The sequence below is a fragment of the Pseudophryne corroboree genome, chromosome 6, assembly GCF_028390025.1.
Source record: "Pseudophryne corroboree isolate aPseCor3 chromosome 6, aPseCor3.hap2, whole genome shotgun sequence".
NCBI classification, from domain to species: Eukaryota; Metazoa; Chordata; class Amphibia; order Anura; family Myobatrachidae; genus Pseudophryne; species Pseudophryne corroboree.
This window is the reverse complement of record NC_086449.1, coordinates 830,974,896-830,988,758: the sequence shown is the minus strand read 5'-3', so window position 1 is coordinate 830,988,758 and position 13,863 is coordinate 830,974,896. Positions and strand designations below refer to the sequence as shown.

Here is a 13,863-nt window from a genome sequence, read left to right as displayed (position 1 = left end):
CTTCCGGGGGGCTGGGAGGGTCACCCGATTTTCTGGAGTCTCCCGGCCATTCCGGGAGGGTAGGTAAGTATGGACTGGGGATGTGTAGCATGCAGTCACTGCAGCGAGTGTACAGACTGGGGATGTGTAACATGCAGTCACTGCAGCGAGTGTACAGACTGGGGATGTGTAGCATGCAGTCACTGCAGCGAGTGTGTACAGACTGGGGATGTGTAGCATGCAGTCACTACAGCGAGTGTGTACAGACTGGGGATGTGTAACATGCAGTCACTGCAGCGAGTGTGTAGTGTGTACAGACTGGGGATGTGTAACATGCAGTCACTGCAGCGAGTGTGTATAGACTGGGGATGTGTAATATGCAGTGACTGCAGCGATTGTGTACAGACTGGGGATGTGTGACGTGCAGTCACTGCAGCGAGTGTGTATAGACTGGGGATGTGTAACATGCAGTCACTGCAGCGAGTGTGTATAGACTGGGGATGTGTAACATGCAGTCACTACAGCGAGTGTGTACAGACTGGGTATGTGTAATATGCAGTCACTGCAGCGAGTGTGTACAGACTGGGGATGTGTGACATGCAGTCACTGCAGCGAGTGTGTACAGACTGGGGATGTGTAATATGCAGTGACTGCAGCGATTGTGTACAGACTGGGGATGTGTGACATGCAGTCACTGCAGCGAGTGTGTATAGACTGGGGATGTGTAACATGCAGTCACTGCAGCGAGTGTGTACAGACTGGGGATGTGTAGCATGCAGTCACTGCAGCGAGTGTGTACAGACTGGGGATGTGTAGCATGCAGTCACTACAGCGAGTGTGTATAGACTGGGGATGTGTAACATGCAGTCACTGCAGCGAGTGTGTACAGACTGGGGATGTGTAACATGCAGTCACTGCAGCGAGTGTGTACAGACTGGGGATGTGTGACATGCAGTCACTGCAGCGAGTGTGTACAGACTGGGGATGTGTAACATGCAGTCACTGCAGCGAGTGTGTACAGACTGGGGATGTGTAGCATGCAGTCACTGCAGCGAGTGTGTACAGACTGGGGATGTGTAACATGCAGTCACTGCAGCGAGTGTGTATAGACTGGGGATGTGTAACATGCAGTCACTTCAGCGAGTGTGTACAGACTGGGGATGTGTAACATGCAGTCACTGCAGCGAGTGTGTACAGAGTGGGGATGTGTGACATGCAGTCACTACAGCGAGTGTGTACAGACTGGGTATGTGTGACATGCAGTCACTACAGCGAGTGTGTACAGACTGGGGATGTGTGACATGCAGTCACTACAGCGAGTGTGTACAGACTGGGGATGTGTGACATGCAGTCACTGCAGCGAGTGTGTACAGACTGGGGATGTGTGACATGCAGTCACTACAGCGAGTGTGTACAGACTGGGGATGTGTAGCATGCAGTCACTACAGCGAGTGTGTACAGACTGGGGATGTGTAACATGCAGTCACTGCAGCGAGTGTGTACAGACTGGGGATGTGTGACATGCAGTCACTACAGCGAGTGTGTACAGACTGGGGATGTGTGACATGCAGTCACTACAGCGAGTGTGTACAGACTGGGGATGTGTAGCATGCAGTCACTACAGCGAGTGTGTACAGACTGGGGATGTGTGACATGCAGTCACTTCAGCGAGTGTGTATAGACTGGGGATGTGTAGCATGCAGTCACTACAGCGAGTGTGTACAGACTGGGGATGTGTAGCATGCAGTCACTACAGCGAGTGTGTACAGACTGGGGATGTGTGACATGCAGTCACTTCAGCGAGTGTGTATAGACTGGGGATGTGTAGCATGCAGTCACTACAGCGAGTGTGTACAGACTGGGGATGTGTAGCATGCAGTCACTACAGCGAGTGTGTACAGACTGGGGATGTGTGACACGCAGTCACTACGAGTGTTACAGCTGCACCATTCTGTATGGAGAGTTGGAGGTTTTCCATATAAGAGAGTGGTTCACAAACGTTCTTGAATTACGGCGCCCTGGAGAAACCGCATGTTTTTTCATGGCACCTCTCGGGTGAAAGTTTTTTATTGATGAATTTGAAAAACAATATTAAATTAAGTAAATTGTACCTACCTGCCCCCCTTAGGGGCAATTATGTGGTGGTGCACAGTCGTGCTTTGGATTGTGCAGCCACTAGCTCTGGTTTTGACCATATTTGATTTGGTCCTGGTCTACCAACCCAAGGCACCCCTGTAAGAGCTTCGTGGCACCCCGGGGTGTCTAGGCATACAGTATGAGAACCTCTGGTATAAGAGCGGTCACATGTTCTGTATGACGTTTAGATAACTGCAGCAGATGGTCAGGGGCTTCTTGCCACCTCTGGGGTCGTTGATTTTGCCCTTGTGTCTCCCACAGAATATCAGGAACACTCTGGAAGTGGAGGAGGTCAGGAAAACGTTGTCAGAGGTCACGGATAAGGCCGCAGAGTTCCAGGTAACGTCCAGCTTACTGGCCACCTAGGAGTCTCTGGCACCAGCCCTAGCCAGGTCCTACATGTAACTCTCATTGCTGAGTCTGTCCCTGTCCTGGCACACTCACCTGTATCTGTCATGGCTTTTATTCCACCAGATGCAGCTGAAGGAGTTTGAGACTGTGATACACAAGAAGGACGCCGGACTTCTGCTGGTCAGTCCCCATTTCTGCTGATCTGTGGATGAGACTGGTGGTCACGGCCATGAAGGAAAATGGGAGAGAATAGTATTAGCCCCCTTATTGAGCTACGACTGTAGCAATTCCTGAACTACCCCGCGGCCTCATCAGCCCATCAACTAATAATCACATGAATCCCCCCGATCAGTGTTCTGTAAACCAGTGACCCCCTCGCCCCCTCTATCACCTGTATGCATGAGGCGCTGGCCCCTAGGGAATGCAGAGGCAGCCTCCTCGGCGGGGTCACTGGCCCTGGGTAATGGGTGGCAGTAGTTGTAGTTTGGTGAGACACATATGAATCTAGAACTTGCGGCAATCCTCCACATATCAATCATTCCTCCAATAAGCAGCAGACTTTCATATTCAGCTGCTGCGTCTAATCTCCTACGCTAATGAGACTCCCTGTACAGCGCTGGTTGAAAATATCGACACACAATTGGTAGACGTATGTATTTAAGTTATAGTGAACTGTTAGAGCAGTGGTTATGTTAAACATCACTGGGACACTTATTTCATCCCCCATAAGTTACATTTACTGACCTGACAATTATTTCCTTTGTATTTTGCAGAAGGACGTCTATGTTGATGAGCTGAAGTCCACAGTCGTGGAATATTATTCTGTCATCGAGGTAATGGAAAACCACTTGTAAAGTGTATATAAGATCTATTTTATATTATAGCTATAGACGTGCGCAGTGTCTCGTGTTTTGGTTCTAATTTAATCCTTGTGTTTCTGTTTTGCAAAACCGCCCTCGAGTGTTCTGTTTCGGAATTCCGATTTCAAATCTGAATCTTGGGTTTGGATTTCTTGAAAATTGCTAAACACTAAAATCATGAAATGTTTGCAATACAAAAATCCGAAATTCTATTTTAAAATCAGAATTCTGAACTGCAAGAAGATCCGATTGCTGACTCAGTCCAGATTAGGTCTCTTCAGGGGAACCAAACCGGGACCTTGATTTGGTTCAGAACTGCAAAATTTGGGTGGGTTCAGATCTCTAATGAACCAAACCGCGCATCTCTAGTTATAGCGTAGCATTGTGTGTAAGCCTGCGGCACCTTCCTGCACGCTCTGGCATAGAAAACGAAGCGCGAACATAACCGGGCTCTCCAAGCGCTGGCTGAATTTATCAGAGACTGGTCTTTCCATTTCCTATTCTCCTCCCAGAACCTGCGGGTTGAGAAGAATAAGCTGGAAAATAATCTGCAGCAGATGGAACACGAGCTTCTATCGTAAGTAGCGGTCTTGTTTAATGATCGTAAGCGCCATAGGGGGTGGGTTGCCCGTGATGGGTCAGACAGGTCTTCTGATGTCTCTCTCTCCTTCCCAGGAATGGTATTAGTTCTCCGATTACCAATAAGCTGAACCGAGGAGTTAATGGATGCCTGAACTCCTTGCACACGGAGCTGGAATTTGCGCAGGATTTGCCAGAGGTATTTATCATCGGCCTGTTTACACCGTAATTGGGTCTGGCAGCTGACTGAGCCTTTTCCTTGTGACCAGGTATCCACCCCAGAATGGACGTTCCCCTCGGGGCGAACCTCTTCTCTTGACATCACCTTGGACCGCGAGGTTTTATTGATGCTGCAAGGACCCGGACACGAGCAAGTTGGCGCAGAGTTTAAAGCGATTCTGCAGACGCTGGTGAGAACGAGATTAATTGGCTTTCAGCCCATGAAAATAATTTTTTGGGGAAATTCTATTTTTGTTCCTGGTGTTCTTTCGCGTATCCTCTTATACGCCAGGTATTTGCATCTCCTCAATGTTTTTTAATTGGGCCGATCCCTGGACTGTTAGTGTATGACACCTGTACGCAGTGGATGATGACATTTTATAGGCTGAACCGATACTATGTCCACCTAAGACTAGTGTCTTTCCTGAGGCACAACTTACCTCACACCTCACTTTACGCCCTTAGTCCCCTGATCTCTGTAGCTTTGGACACTGATCTTATTCTCATGGATTTTACCCTTCGCCAGCATGAAGACACCTGTGCCATGGCCGATCATGTCTTGCTGTCGCTACAACATCTTATTGAGTCGGACATTGACGTGAAGGACTTGGCTGGGAGGATGCTGCAGGTAAGTGCGTTACAGGATCTGAGTATCTGGGGACGGCAGACAGTCGCTCGATAATGATGTGTAGAATGCCAGCCAAGATGATCCGGCGAACACGCACCTGGATGTGATGTGGGTGATTCACTTTAATGTGTACATGTTACCAGTGGTATACACAATATAAAAATAACCATTTTATATTCTGATCAATCAGATCATAAAGGCCGATTTGAAGGAAAAGAGGAGAAACTGGGAGGAGAAGCTGAAGCAGTTGGACAAGCAGAAGGACTCCTTGGACAGGGAGTTTGTGAAGATGTCTGGGAACTTGCGGAGGATGAAGACAGAGCAGCTGCACCTGAAGAAGGAGCTCTCCACCAGGTACGGGAACCAGTGACCTCATTACGGAGTCTGGTCTTGTGACTATGTCAGGTTGGGCCTCAGTGATGTATGCCGCACACGGTTACACACTATGGCTGCCACCACTGTGTCTCTAGGTGACGGCTCGGTTTGAATTCACAAGCAAATATTTTAGTATATTTGAGATTTGCTGCTGGGCTCTGCGGGACTTGGCTTCTTCGGCTGATGGGTCCTCAGGGACTGTGAGGAGATACAGGACTGACATCAGATTTGTGTATACAGGGTGTGGGTATCTGGCTCACCTGTCCTCCAGGCTGACATGTGCCAGGTGCTGTGTACCTGCTATACCTTAATAGGATAAAGATATTTAAAGGGCGATTATCTGTGGCTGCTGTCCTCGTGTAGGATAACCCCTCTCTGAGCCAGTGTCATACCCCTCACATAACACCTTTTAGGTCAGACACACCCTACCTATACCAGGATATACTGTAGCATAGATGAGGCATAAATCTAAGCGCCTGCCCTCTGACCGGTGCCTCACCAACTCCCTCAGCCGCCTCCGTGCTGTGTCCTGCTTGTGTAACTCCTGCCCCATATGGCTAGGCTCAACCTGACCTCCAGTCTATTAACTTCTCTTTCAGACTGTTCCTCAGGGTCGGGTAGCACTGTATTATGGAGGATGTATCTCCCGCTGTAAACAGTGAGCTTTGTGCATGATCCCGGCCACCAGGAGCGTCTTACTGATATCCCCAAACCTGCCAGACGGCTCCTCTGCACATCACTAGTCACCTGGGAAGAACCAGGGAACATAACGCCAAACCCTACTAGAGGTCAGCAGTTGGTTTTGCTAGAAATTGAACAAACACAAACTCTGGGGAGTTTTAAAGTTGAACAGTCCCGACTCTGGTCATCCCGCCAAGCTCTGATCTCTGATAGAAAAAACGCAGGTTTTGTATGGCACGTACGTACGTACGTACGTACGTACGTACGTACGTACGTCCCTCGCACGTATGTACGTACGTACGTACGTACGTCCCTCGCTCTTTCACACTAGAAATAACTGGAAATTAATAGTACTGATGCTAATACATGAATATAGATGTTTTTATAAATTCTAAAGAAATCCAGATCTAAGACCAAAATACTTGAGGGTGCTTTTGCCAAAACAAGACTATGATTTAGAGCCAGAACCAAAACACGTGTGTCACAGGTGCACCTGCCCTCAGAACACCCTCTGAGTCGGGAGGACTTGACGTTGGTGTTGTGCCAGTTATCCTAACAATACAATATATTTGTTGTCACCACCAAAGGCTTTGGGGCTCCTCAAACAGCGGCCTTTCAGTTACGCTTACGCAAATGCACTTTAATAATCAGTAGCATGTGCCTCACAAGGCGTAGGGTAAGAACACAGGTCGGAACGAGAAATGAAGTTTTCATTTTAAGAATAACTTCAGGGTTTACAGTTACAAAAAAGATAGTTACAAAGTATATATGATTATATTTAATAATACACAGATTATGATTTCAGAGAAATTAAAGGAATAGTCTCAAATTCCAGAACTTACTAAAAAGACCTTAGGAGTTCCGTTGTGGGGGCTTCAGAGAGATAGGAGGTATGGGGCACCCTCAACGCGTGGTTGTCCCCTAGGAGTGCACTCTTGATGCACCTAAACAGGTATATTTATCTCGGCAGCAACATCTCGCAACACCCCCCCACCCTCGTGGATTTTAACCTTTCCAAAACCAGAATTGGTTGTACTGAGGGATTTGGGGGGCTTCCTGCTCAAGTGGGCAGGGGCTTTTAATTACTTCAGTCTGTCTGAAGCTTAGAGGTCCGGAATGTTATGGCTTTGGCTTGGAATGAGAGAGGACACTTTCTTCAGACTGAGGTTCTTTGGTCTATAGGCATGACCCCCCTGCCACTTATAGTAAACAGACCTCTTCACTTAGTACATACTGACCAGGGGGGAGGGGGGGGGGGGTTAAGGTTAGGCACTAGGGCGGTGGTCTCCAACCTTAACTGGGGTGTGAACTACTTTTGGAAAATAAAACCTCTGGAGGTTCTACTTCCTCCCCCCCAATGCACGTGTGTTCCTGCGAAAGTGGGTGTGTCATCACCAAAGTGGGTGTGGCCTCATAACTACAAGTAATGCCCCCCGCGTAGTGCCAGATACACAAATAATGCCCCCACCAGTGCCAGATACAATTCCCCCGCAGTGCAATTTAAAATGCCCCGCAGCGCCAGATAAAATGCCCCCCCCCCCCCTTGCAGTGTCCTATACAGTGCCCCACACAGTGCTAACCCTTGCTGGCTTCTTCTGCCGCCGGTGCTGCTCCTCCTGTATAAGGGACGGAAGGGAATGAGAGTGCAGCACGCGCCTCTCCTGTGAAGTCCGGAGAGTGGCTGCGGTGAGGGTGACAGTCTCCGGCAGCGGCGGGCATTTAAAATATGGTGCCGGTAAGTGAGTCAATCAAAACTCGCGGCCCGGCAGCCAATCAGGTGCCGCCACTGCCGGTTCACGAGCTCTGATTCACGGCTGGCACCATATTAAAAATGAAGGGAGGAGGAGTGCCAGTGACTGCCCAAGCCCGAGCGCTCTGTGAGCTACCGAAAATACTACGGCGAGCTACGGGTTGGAGAACACTGCACTAGGGGGTGTATCCATGCCCCGAGGGTTAGCTGTAGCCGACACAGCAAGGGAAGGGGGGGGGGGAGGGGTTAGCCATTTCATCTCTCTAAAGTCGGACGTCACCGACGAAGGGTTAATCTTCTAGACCGTAAATGGGACCTTTTACAGGCAGGTTGGAGATCTGTCCTTGAGGATGTGGCTGTTTGCTGTACTCTGCATAAACAGATCATTTCATCGCTCAGTGGAGCTGAACAAAGGGCAGCGGCCCAGGATCACTGTCCTCACCTGGAGTCTTCCTTATACTGACTTCTACAGGTCTTCCTGCTCCTCGTGTGTGTGTGTGTGTGAGATCAGGAACACAACATGGATCTCCTGTGCTGTGCATTGGGCACACTGTCTGACCTGCACAGGAGCTAGTATAGGGAAATGGGTTTTGTAATCGGAACAGAAGCCAAGAAGTTAATGTTGTCTGAAGGTGGAGAGCCGCGGTTCTCATTATGCCGTGTGCCATTACCAGCTGGGTAGGTTTTATGGTTTGGACACTGGAAGTAGCGGACAGAACTGATGAACCTGTGGCAAGGCCGCACAAGGGCAATGGTACCTACTGTTCAACTGCATTCAGTTAGCAGTGTGCTGGTACTTGTAGTACCACAGCAGTAGGTTCGCCTGGTTCTGCCGTCTTGCAGGCTATATAAAATCTCTGTAGAGTAGTTATAATGTTCATGTATGAGCTGTACACCTATCGATCTCTGTACTTAGATTCTTTTGAAAGCATCTGTGTTCTAACGCGGTGTATTCGGTCATGTGAGGATTTGGTGGTTGCTGTGGGTTACAGCATGTGTGCGATGCATTTCACTCTTGATCTGTGGTATAAATCCTCCTGAAACTTCTCTTACGGGGTCTTCATGGTTCCCTCAAAGGACTAAACATGAAATATCGTGTGTGAGGTTTTATTTGGACAAGTCTGGAGAAGCGGGCAATGCTTTATATCACCAATCCATTTTTGCTTGTCATGGAAAGAGGCGGCTCTCTGGGGCGGTCTGTCATCTTTTATAGGTCTGAAGCTTGCTGCTGAAACATAGCAGGTTTCTGGAGACATAGAAGAAGAAAGGCGTGCGTTCCTGAGGAGTAATGTCACTGTCTGATGTTTCCCAGCATGCAGGAGGAGAAATGCGTCGTGTCCCACTGGGCACAGTCAGGGTACAATAGCAGGTGGTGCCATTAGACTTGTGTCTGTAGGCATCTGGTATCCAAATTATCTGCAAGATGCCCGGACCTTTACTCACCCCAAAACCATACCAGGACCATTATCTTTGCCGTTCTGTAAATGCTCTATCTCAGGGGTTGGGAACTTGTGGCACCCTAGTTGATATGGAACTACATATACCAGCATATGCCCTGCCATAGACTTGCTGTCAAGACTTGGTAAAACTGTGGCAAGGCATGCTGGGATGTGTAGTTCCACATCAGCTGGGGTGTACCACAGGTAATCTACCCCCGCTCTGTCTTACAGAACAGTGGTTCTTAAACTTGGTTCTCAGGACCCCAAGCAGTTCATGTTTTCCAGGTTACCTGTGGATCTTTGAAATATGACCTTTGGTAACACACCTGCGCCCCTGCTGGGTGATCTGTGAAATGCGGCCTGTTAGGGTCTTATGTCTGTGTGGCATAATGTGTACGGGAGGCAATACAGTGTGGTGCTGGGAGCAGTTACACAGTATACCATTAACATCACCAGGATACCATATTGCTAGTTTTATCGGTAGGGGCTCCCACAAGGAAGTTGCCCTGGGGCCCCTAGAAACCTCAATCCGGCCCTGTGCCGTACTATCTTCTATAAAGTGACCCCAGGTCCCTGACCAGTGCTGGACACAGAACTGGAGACCCCACATACTTTACTGGATATACACCAATGGGGTTTAAAAAAAACATTATTTTATTTTTTTTTGGGGGGGGGGGGGGGGGGTTAGAGTAGGTTACAGGTCTCTGGCGGCGCCATTTGTTCCTAGCCCACCGAGAAGTTGTGTTCTTGTGAATGTTGAATTTGGCCACAAAATGGCCGCCTTCAATGATGACCATATGTCATGGGTGTACGTTACTATCTGAATGCAGGCTGACGAGCAGGGCCCTCTCTACTCCAGACTCCTGCCTGTGCTGTCTTCAGCATGAGGGGTGACGGGAGATCTCTCGCGTCACTGTTAGAGGGCCCAACACATTGATGATCAGTGACCAATGTTTCATGGCAGTGATGGTAACCTACATATTAAGCTGTCACTGTCTCCTCTCTGTTTTGTGCCCCTGTACCAGGTGTGTGGCCATGCCGCGTTGTGAATGCTGAGCAGTATTATGCTGCTGCCAAGGGGACGTGGACATGTAGTCTTGGTGGCAGGGCTGTGCCTCAGACAGGCCCAGCCACACTTTACCTACCACCTCCTGTCTGTCGCCGTCCTGACTTACCTGGGCACCTGTTTATATTTATGTATAATTTAATTTTATGTATTTGTGGGGGTTTTGTGTACAGATTCTATATTTGACTTGTGCGCATTTCTTATGGCTCCTTATACACAAATGATGGCTGATCATGGCATGCGGCCAGTTGCAGAAGTTGTCGTCTGTCGGCGTCCATTGGGAGGTGCATTATTTGTTTTTCATACAGCTTTTGCATATGACATCCATTCAGGGTTGATGAGACGGGGAAAGATGATCTAGACAGGTGCAAGGCTGTACAGCCCCCCCCCCCCCTCACCCCTCCTCCTGTGTTTAGTAAAATGTAATTGACTTGTGGTTTCCACTCATTCAATAGACTTCACGAGCTGGAGGCAGCCAGGCAGCAGCAAGAGGAAGTGGCGGAGAGGGCGACCTGGGCCGTAGACCAGCTCCACCAGTCTGCCAGGAAGCAAGAGGACTTAGCCAAGCGGGTAACCTTCTGCCCTCACCCAACACTGTCCTGGGAGGGTTCTCTGCCCTGGCCTGACTGTGGCCATATAGGGAAGCTGGCATTGCCCAACCATCGTCTCCCCTTCCTGGTGCCGCACTAGGGAAGCTCTGCAGCCACTTCGTAGTAAAGTTTCCCCGCACTCTGCACCTAACTCTACAGGCACTTACACAATACCTGCTCCCTCCTGTCTATTCCATGCACAGAAAATACTTACACCACTTGTTCCGGCAACAGTAAAAAAAAGCCTAAAAAGCTGCACATCCCCCAGACATGATTGGTTGGTAGGTGGTGAGTGTAACGCTTGGTTTGCAGGAGAGGGGTGGGGGGCACTGTAATGCAGAAGTTATAATTTCAGGCTCTGCCCCAGTGCAATTTCCTCATTGCTCAGGCTGAATGGTTGTAATGCTTGTTCATGGATCCAGGTTGCTGAGTTAGAGGACACCCTTCACGCTGGGCGGACGGAGGCTGAGTCCCTGCGAGGCAAATTAGAGGAAGCGGAGAGCCAGCAGCATCAACTCCAGGCTGCAATCGACGTGTTAACCAGCGAAGGTCTGAGCAGGGAGCAGGAGGTGCGGACTCTGCAGGGTGAGACACGAAACCCCATGTAATGCTGCACTATTACTGCGTAACATCCTCTGGCTTCTGGTCCATGTGTGCTGCTGCTGACACTACTGCTGGGCTGGGGTCACTGGCAGGCTTGTGTGTGACCATTTATGGTCCACCTGCCTCATGGTCCATCTGGTGGCCTTCCTGAGGAATCTGTGGACTGATCACCACCTCTCTGAAGACCGTCTGTTTGTGATAAACTCTGAAACCACTGAATGGATTGCGATGCAGTTTTCACCCTTGTGTAGGTCATTTTCCCAGGTAGGTTTTAGGCTAAGTATCATCCTCATCGGTCAGCAGGTGGCTGTGGCTCTGCGGGGAGGGGTCCCGCGCACTGCTCTCGGCAAGCCGGCAGCGACAGGCGTACGCACCTCAGTAGCGACGATCAGAACATTGTTGCACATGTACTCTGTACGGTGATAGACATATGTTAATTAGTACTCAAAGAGCTATAAAATAATTTTTTTTTTAACCGGTTCGTTTTCACTAACTTCCACCGAAGCCGAGCCAGGTACTGCAACTAGTATATAGGATTTTCTTTGACATAATTTATTGGCCACATTGCAAGAACATATAGGCGACCCTCTGCGTAAACGGTTGGACAGTGCTGGTCTACGTGCATGAGGGCGGTGGAATACGTCCGTATTTGTGGGTTTTATAGGGAGAGTTACAGAATACTTAGCATAGAACAAAAGCAAAATGTTCCATGCACAAGTTACAGCTGGGTTTCAGGGTTCTTTCCACCCAACGCAGTCTCGCTGCTCAATGCAAAAACAGGTTTCCATTCTGACTGTCCGTGATTAGTTTTCTAGGTTTCTCGGTTCCAATAAGGAAGGTTTCAGTTCTCTTCTGAGACTTTTATGCAGAAGTTTCCCCGTAGCAGAAATCGAAAATTGTTTTCAAGTGGAAGATCAGGCACTGTCCATAGACTGCTGCGTCCTCATCTATCCTAAGGGTCAGTAGAAGGGTATTAGGCGCTCTAGCACTGACCAGGTCACTGTCCATAGACTGCTGCGTCCTCCTCTATCCTAAGGGTCAGTAGAAGGGTATCAGGTGCTCTAGCACTGACCAGGTCACTGTCCATAGAGCGCTGTGTCCTCATCTATCCTAAGGGTCAGTAGAAGGGTATCAGGCGCTCTAGCACTGACAAGGTCATGGTCCATAGAGCGCTGCATCCTCATCTATCCTAAGGGTCAGTAGAAGGGTATCAGGCGCTCTAGCACTGACCAGGTCAGATATAGAGCGCTGTGTCCTCATCTATCCTAAGGGTGAGTAGAAGGGTATCAGGCGCTCTAGCACTGACCAGGTCACTGTCCATAGAGCGCTGCAATCTCCTCTATCCTAGGGGTCAGTAGAAGAGTATCAGGTGCTCTAGCACTGACCAGGTCACACACAGAACGCTGCATCCTCTATCCTAAGGGTCAGTAGAAGGGTATCAGGCACTCTAGCACTGACCAGGTCACATATAGAACGCTGCATCCTCTATCCTAAGGGTCAGTAGAAGGGTATCAGGCGCTCTAGCACTGACCAGCTCACATATAGAGCGCTGTGTCCTCATCTATCCTAATGGTCAGTAGAAGGGTATCAGGCTCTCTAGCACTGACCAGGTCACTGTCCATAGAGCGCTGCGTCCTCTTCTATCATAAGGGTCAGTAGAAGGGTATCCGGCTCTCTAGCACTGACCAGGTCACTGTCCATAGACCGCTGCGTCCTCATCTATCATAAGGGTCAGTAGAAGGGTATCAGGTGCTCTAGCACTGACCAGGTCACACATAGACCGCTGCGTCCTCATCTATCCTAAGGGTGAGTAGAAGGGTATCAGGCTCTCTAGCACTGACCAGGTCACTGTCCATAGACCGCTGCGTCCTCATCTATCATAAGGGTCAGTAGAAGGGTATCAGGCGCTCTAGCACTGACCAGGTCACTGTCCATAGAGCGCTGCGTCCTCCTCTATCCTAGGGGTCAGTAGAAGGGTATCAGGCACTCTAGCACTGACCAGGTCACTGTCCATAGACTGCTGCGTCCTCCTCTATCCTAAGGGTCAGTAGAAGGGTATCAGGCGCTCTAGCACTGACCAGGTCACTGTCCATAGAGCGCTGCGTCCGCCTCTATCCTAAGGGTCAGTAGAAGGGTATCAGGCGCTCTAGCACTGACCAGGTCACTGTCCATAGAGCGCTGCGTTCTCCTCTATCCTAGGGGTCAGTAGAAGGGTATCAGGCGCTCTAGCACTGACCAGGTCACATATAGAGCGCTGCATCCTCATCTATCCTAAGGGTCAGTAGAAGGGTATCAGGCGCTCTAGCACTGACCAGGTCACTGTCCATAGAGCGCTGCGTCCTCTTCTATCATAAGGGTCAGTAGAAGGGTATCAGGCGCTCTAGCACTGACCAGGTCACTGTCCATAGAGCGCTGCATTCTCCTCTATCCTAGGGGTCAGTAGAAGAGTATCAGGTGCTCTAGCACTGACCAGGTCACCTATAGACCGCTGCGTCCTCATCTATCCTAAGGGTGAGTAGAAGGGTATCAGGCTCTCTAGCACTGACCAGGTCACTGTCCATAGAGCGCTGCGTCCTCTTCTATCATAAGGGTCAGTAGAAGAGTATC

General features: G+C 49.5%; 1 protein-coding gene across 1 annotated transcript in view; it reads left to right on the top strand.

The window, feature by feature from the left end:
• Positions 1-13,863, top strand: part of IRAG2 (inositol 1,4,5-triphosphate receptor associated 2) — a 142,060-nt gene that overhangs the window by 86,917 nt on the left and 41,280 nt on the right. The window contains 10 exon segments of the mRNA XM_063930083.1: positions 2,377-2,454; positions 2,590-2,646; positions 3,240-3,299; positions 3,839-3,903; positions 4,002-4,104; positions 4,175-4,315; positions 4,651-4,752; positions 4,943-5,106; positions 10,519-10,633; positions 11,076-11,238. Of these exon segments, the coding sequence (XP_063786153.1) occupies positions 2,377-2,454; positions 2,590-2,646; positions 3,240-3,299; positions 3,839-3,903; positions 4,002-4,104; positions 4,175-4,315; positions 4,651-4,752; positions 4,943-5,106; positions 10,519-10,633; positions 11,076-11,238 (1,048 nt within the window).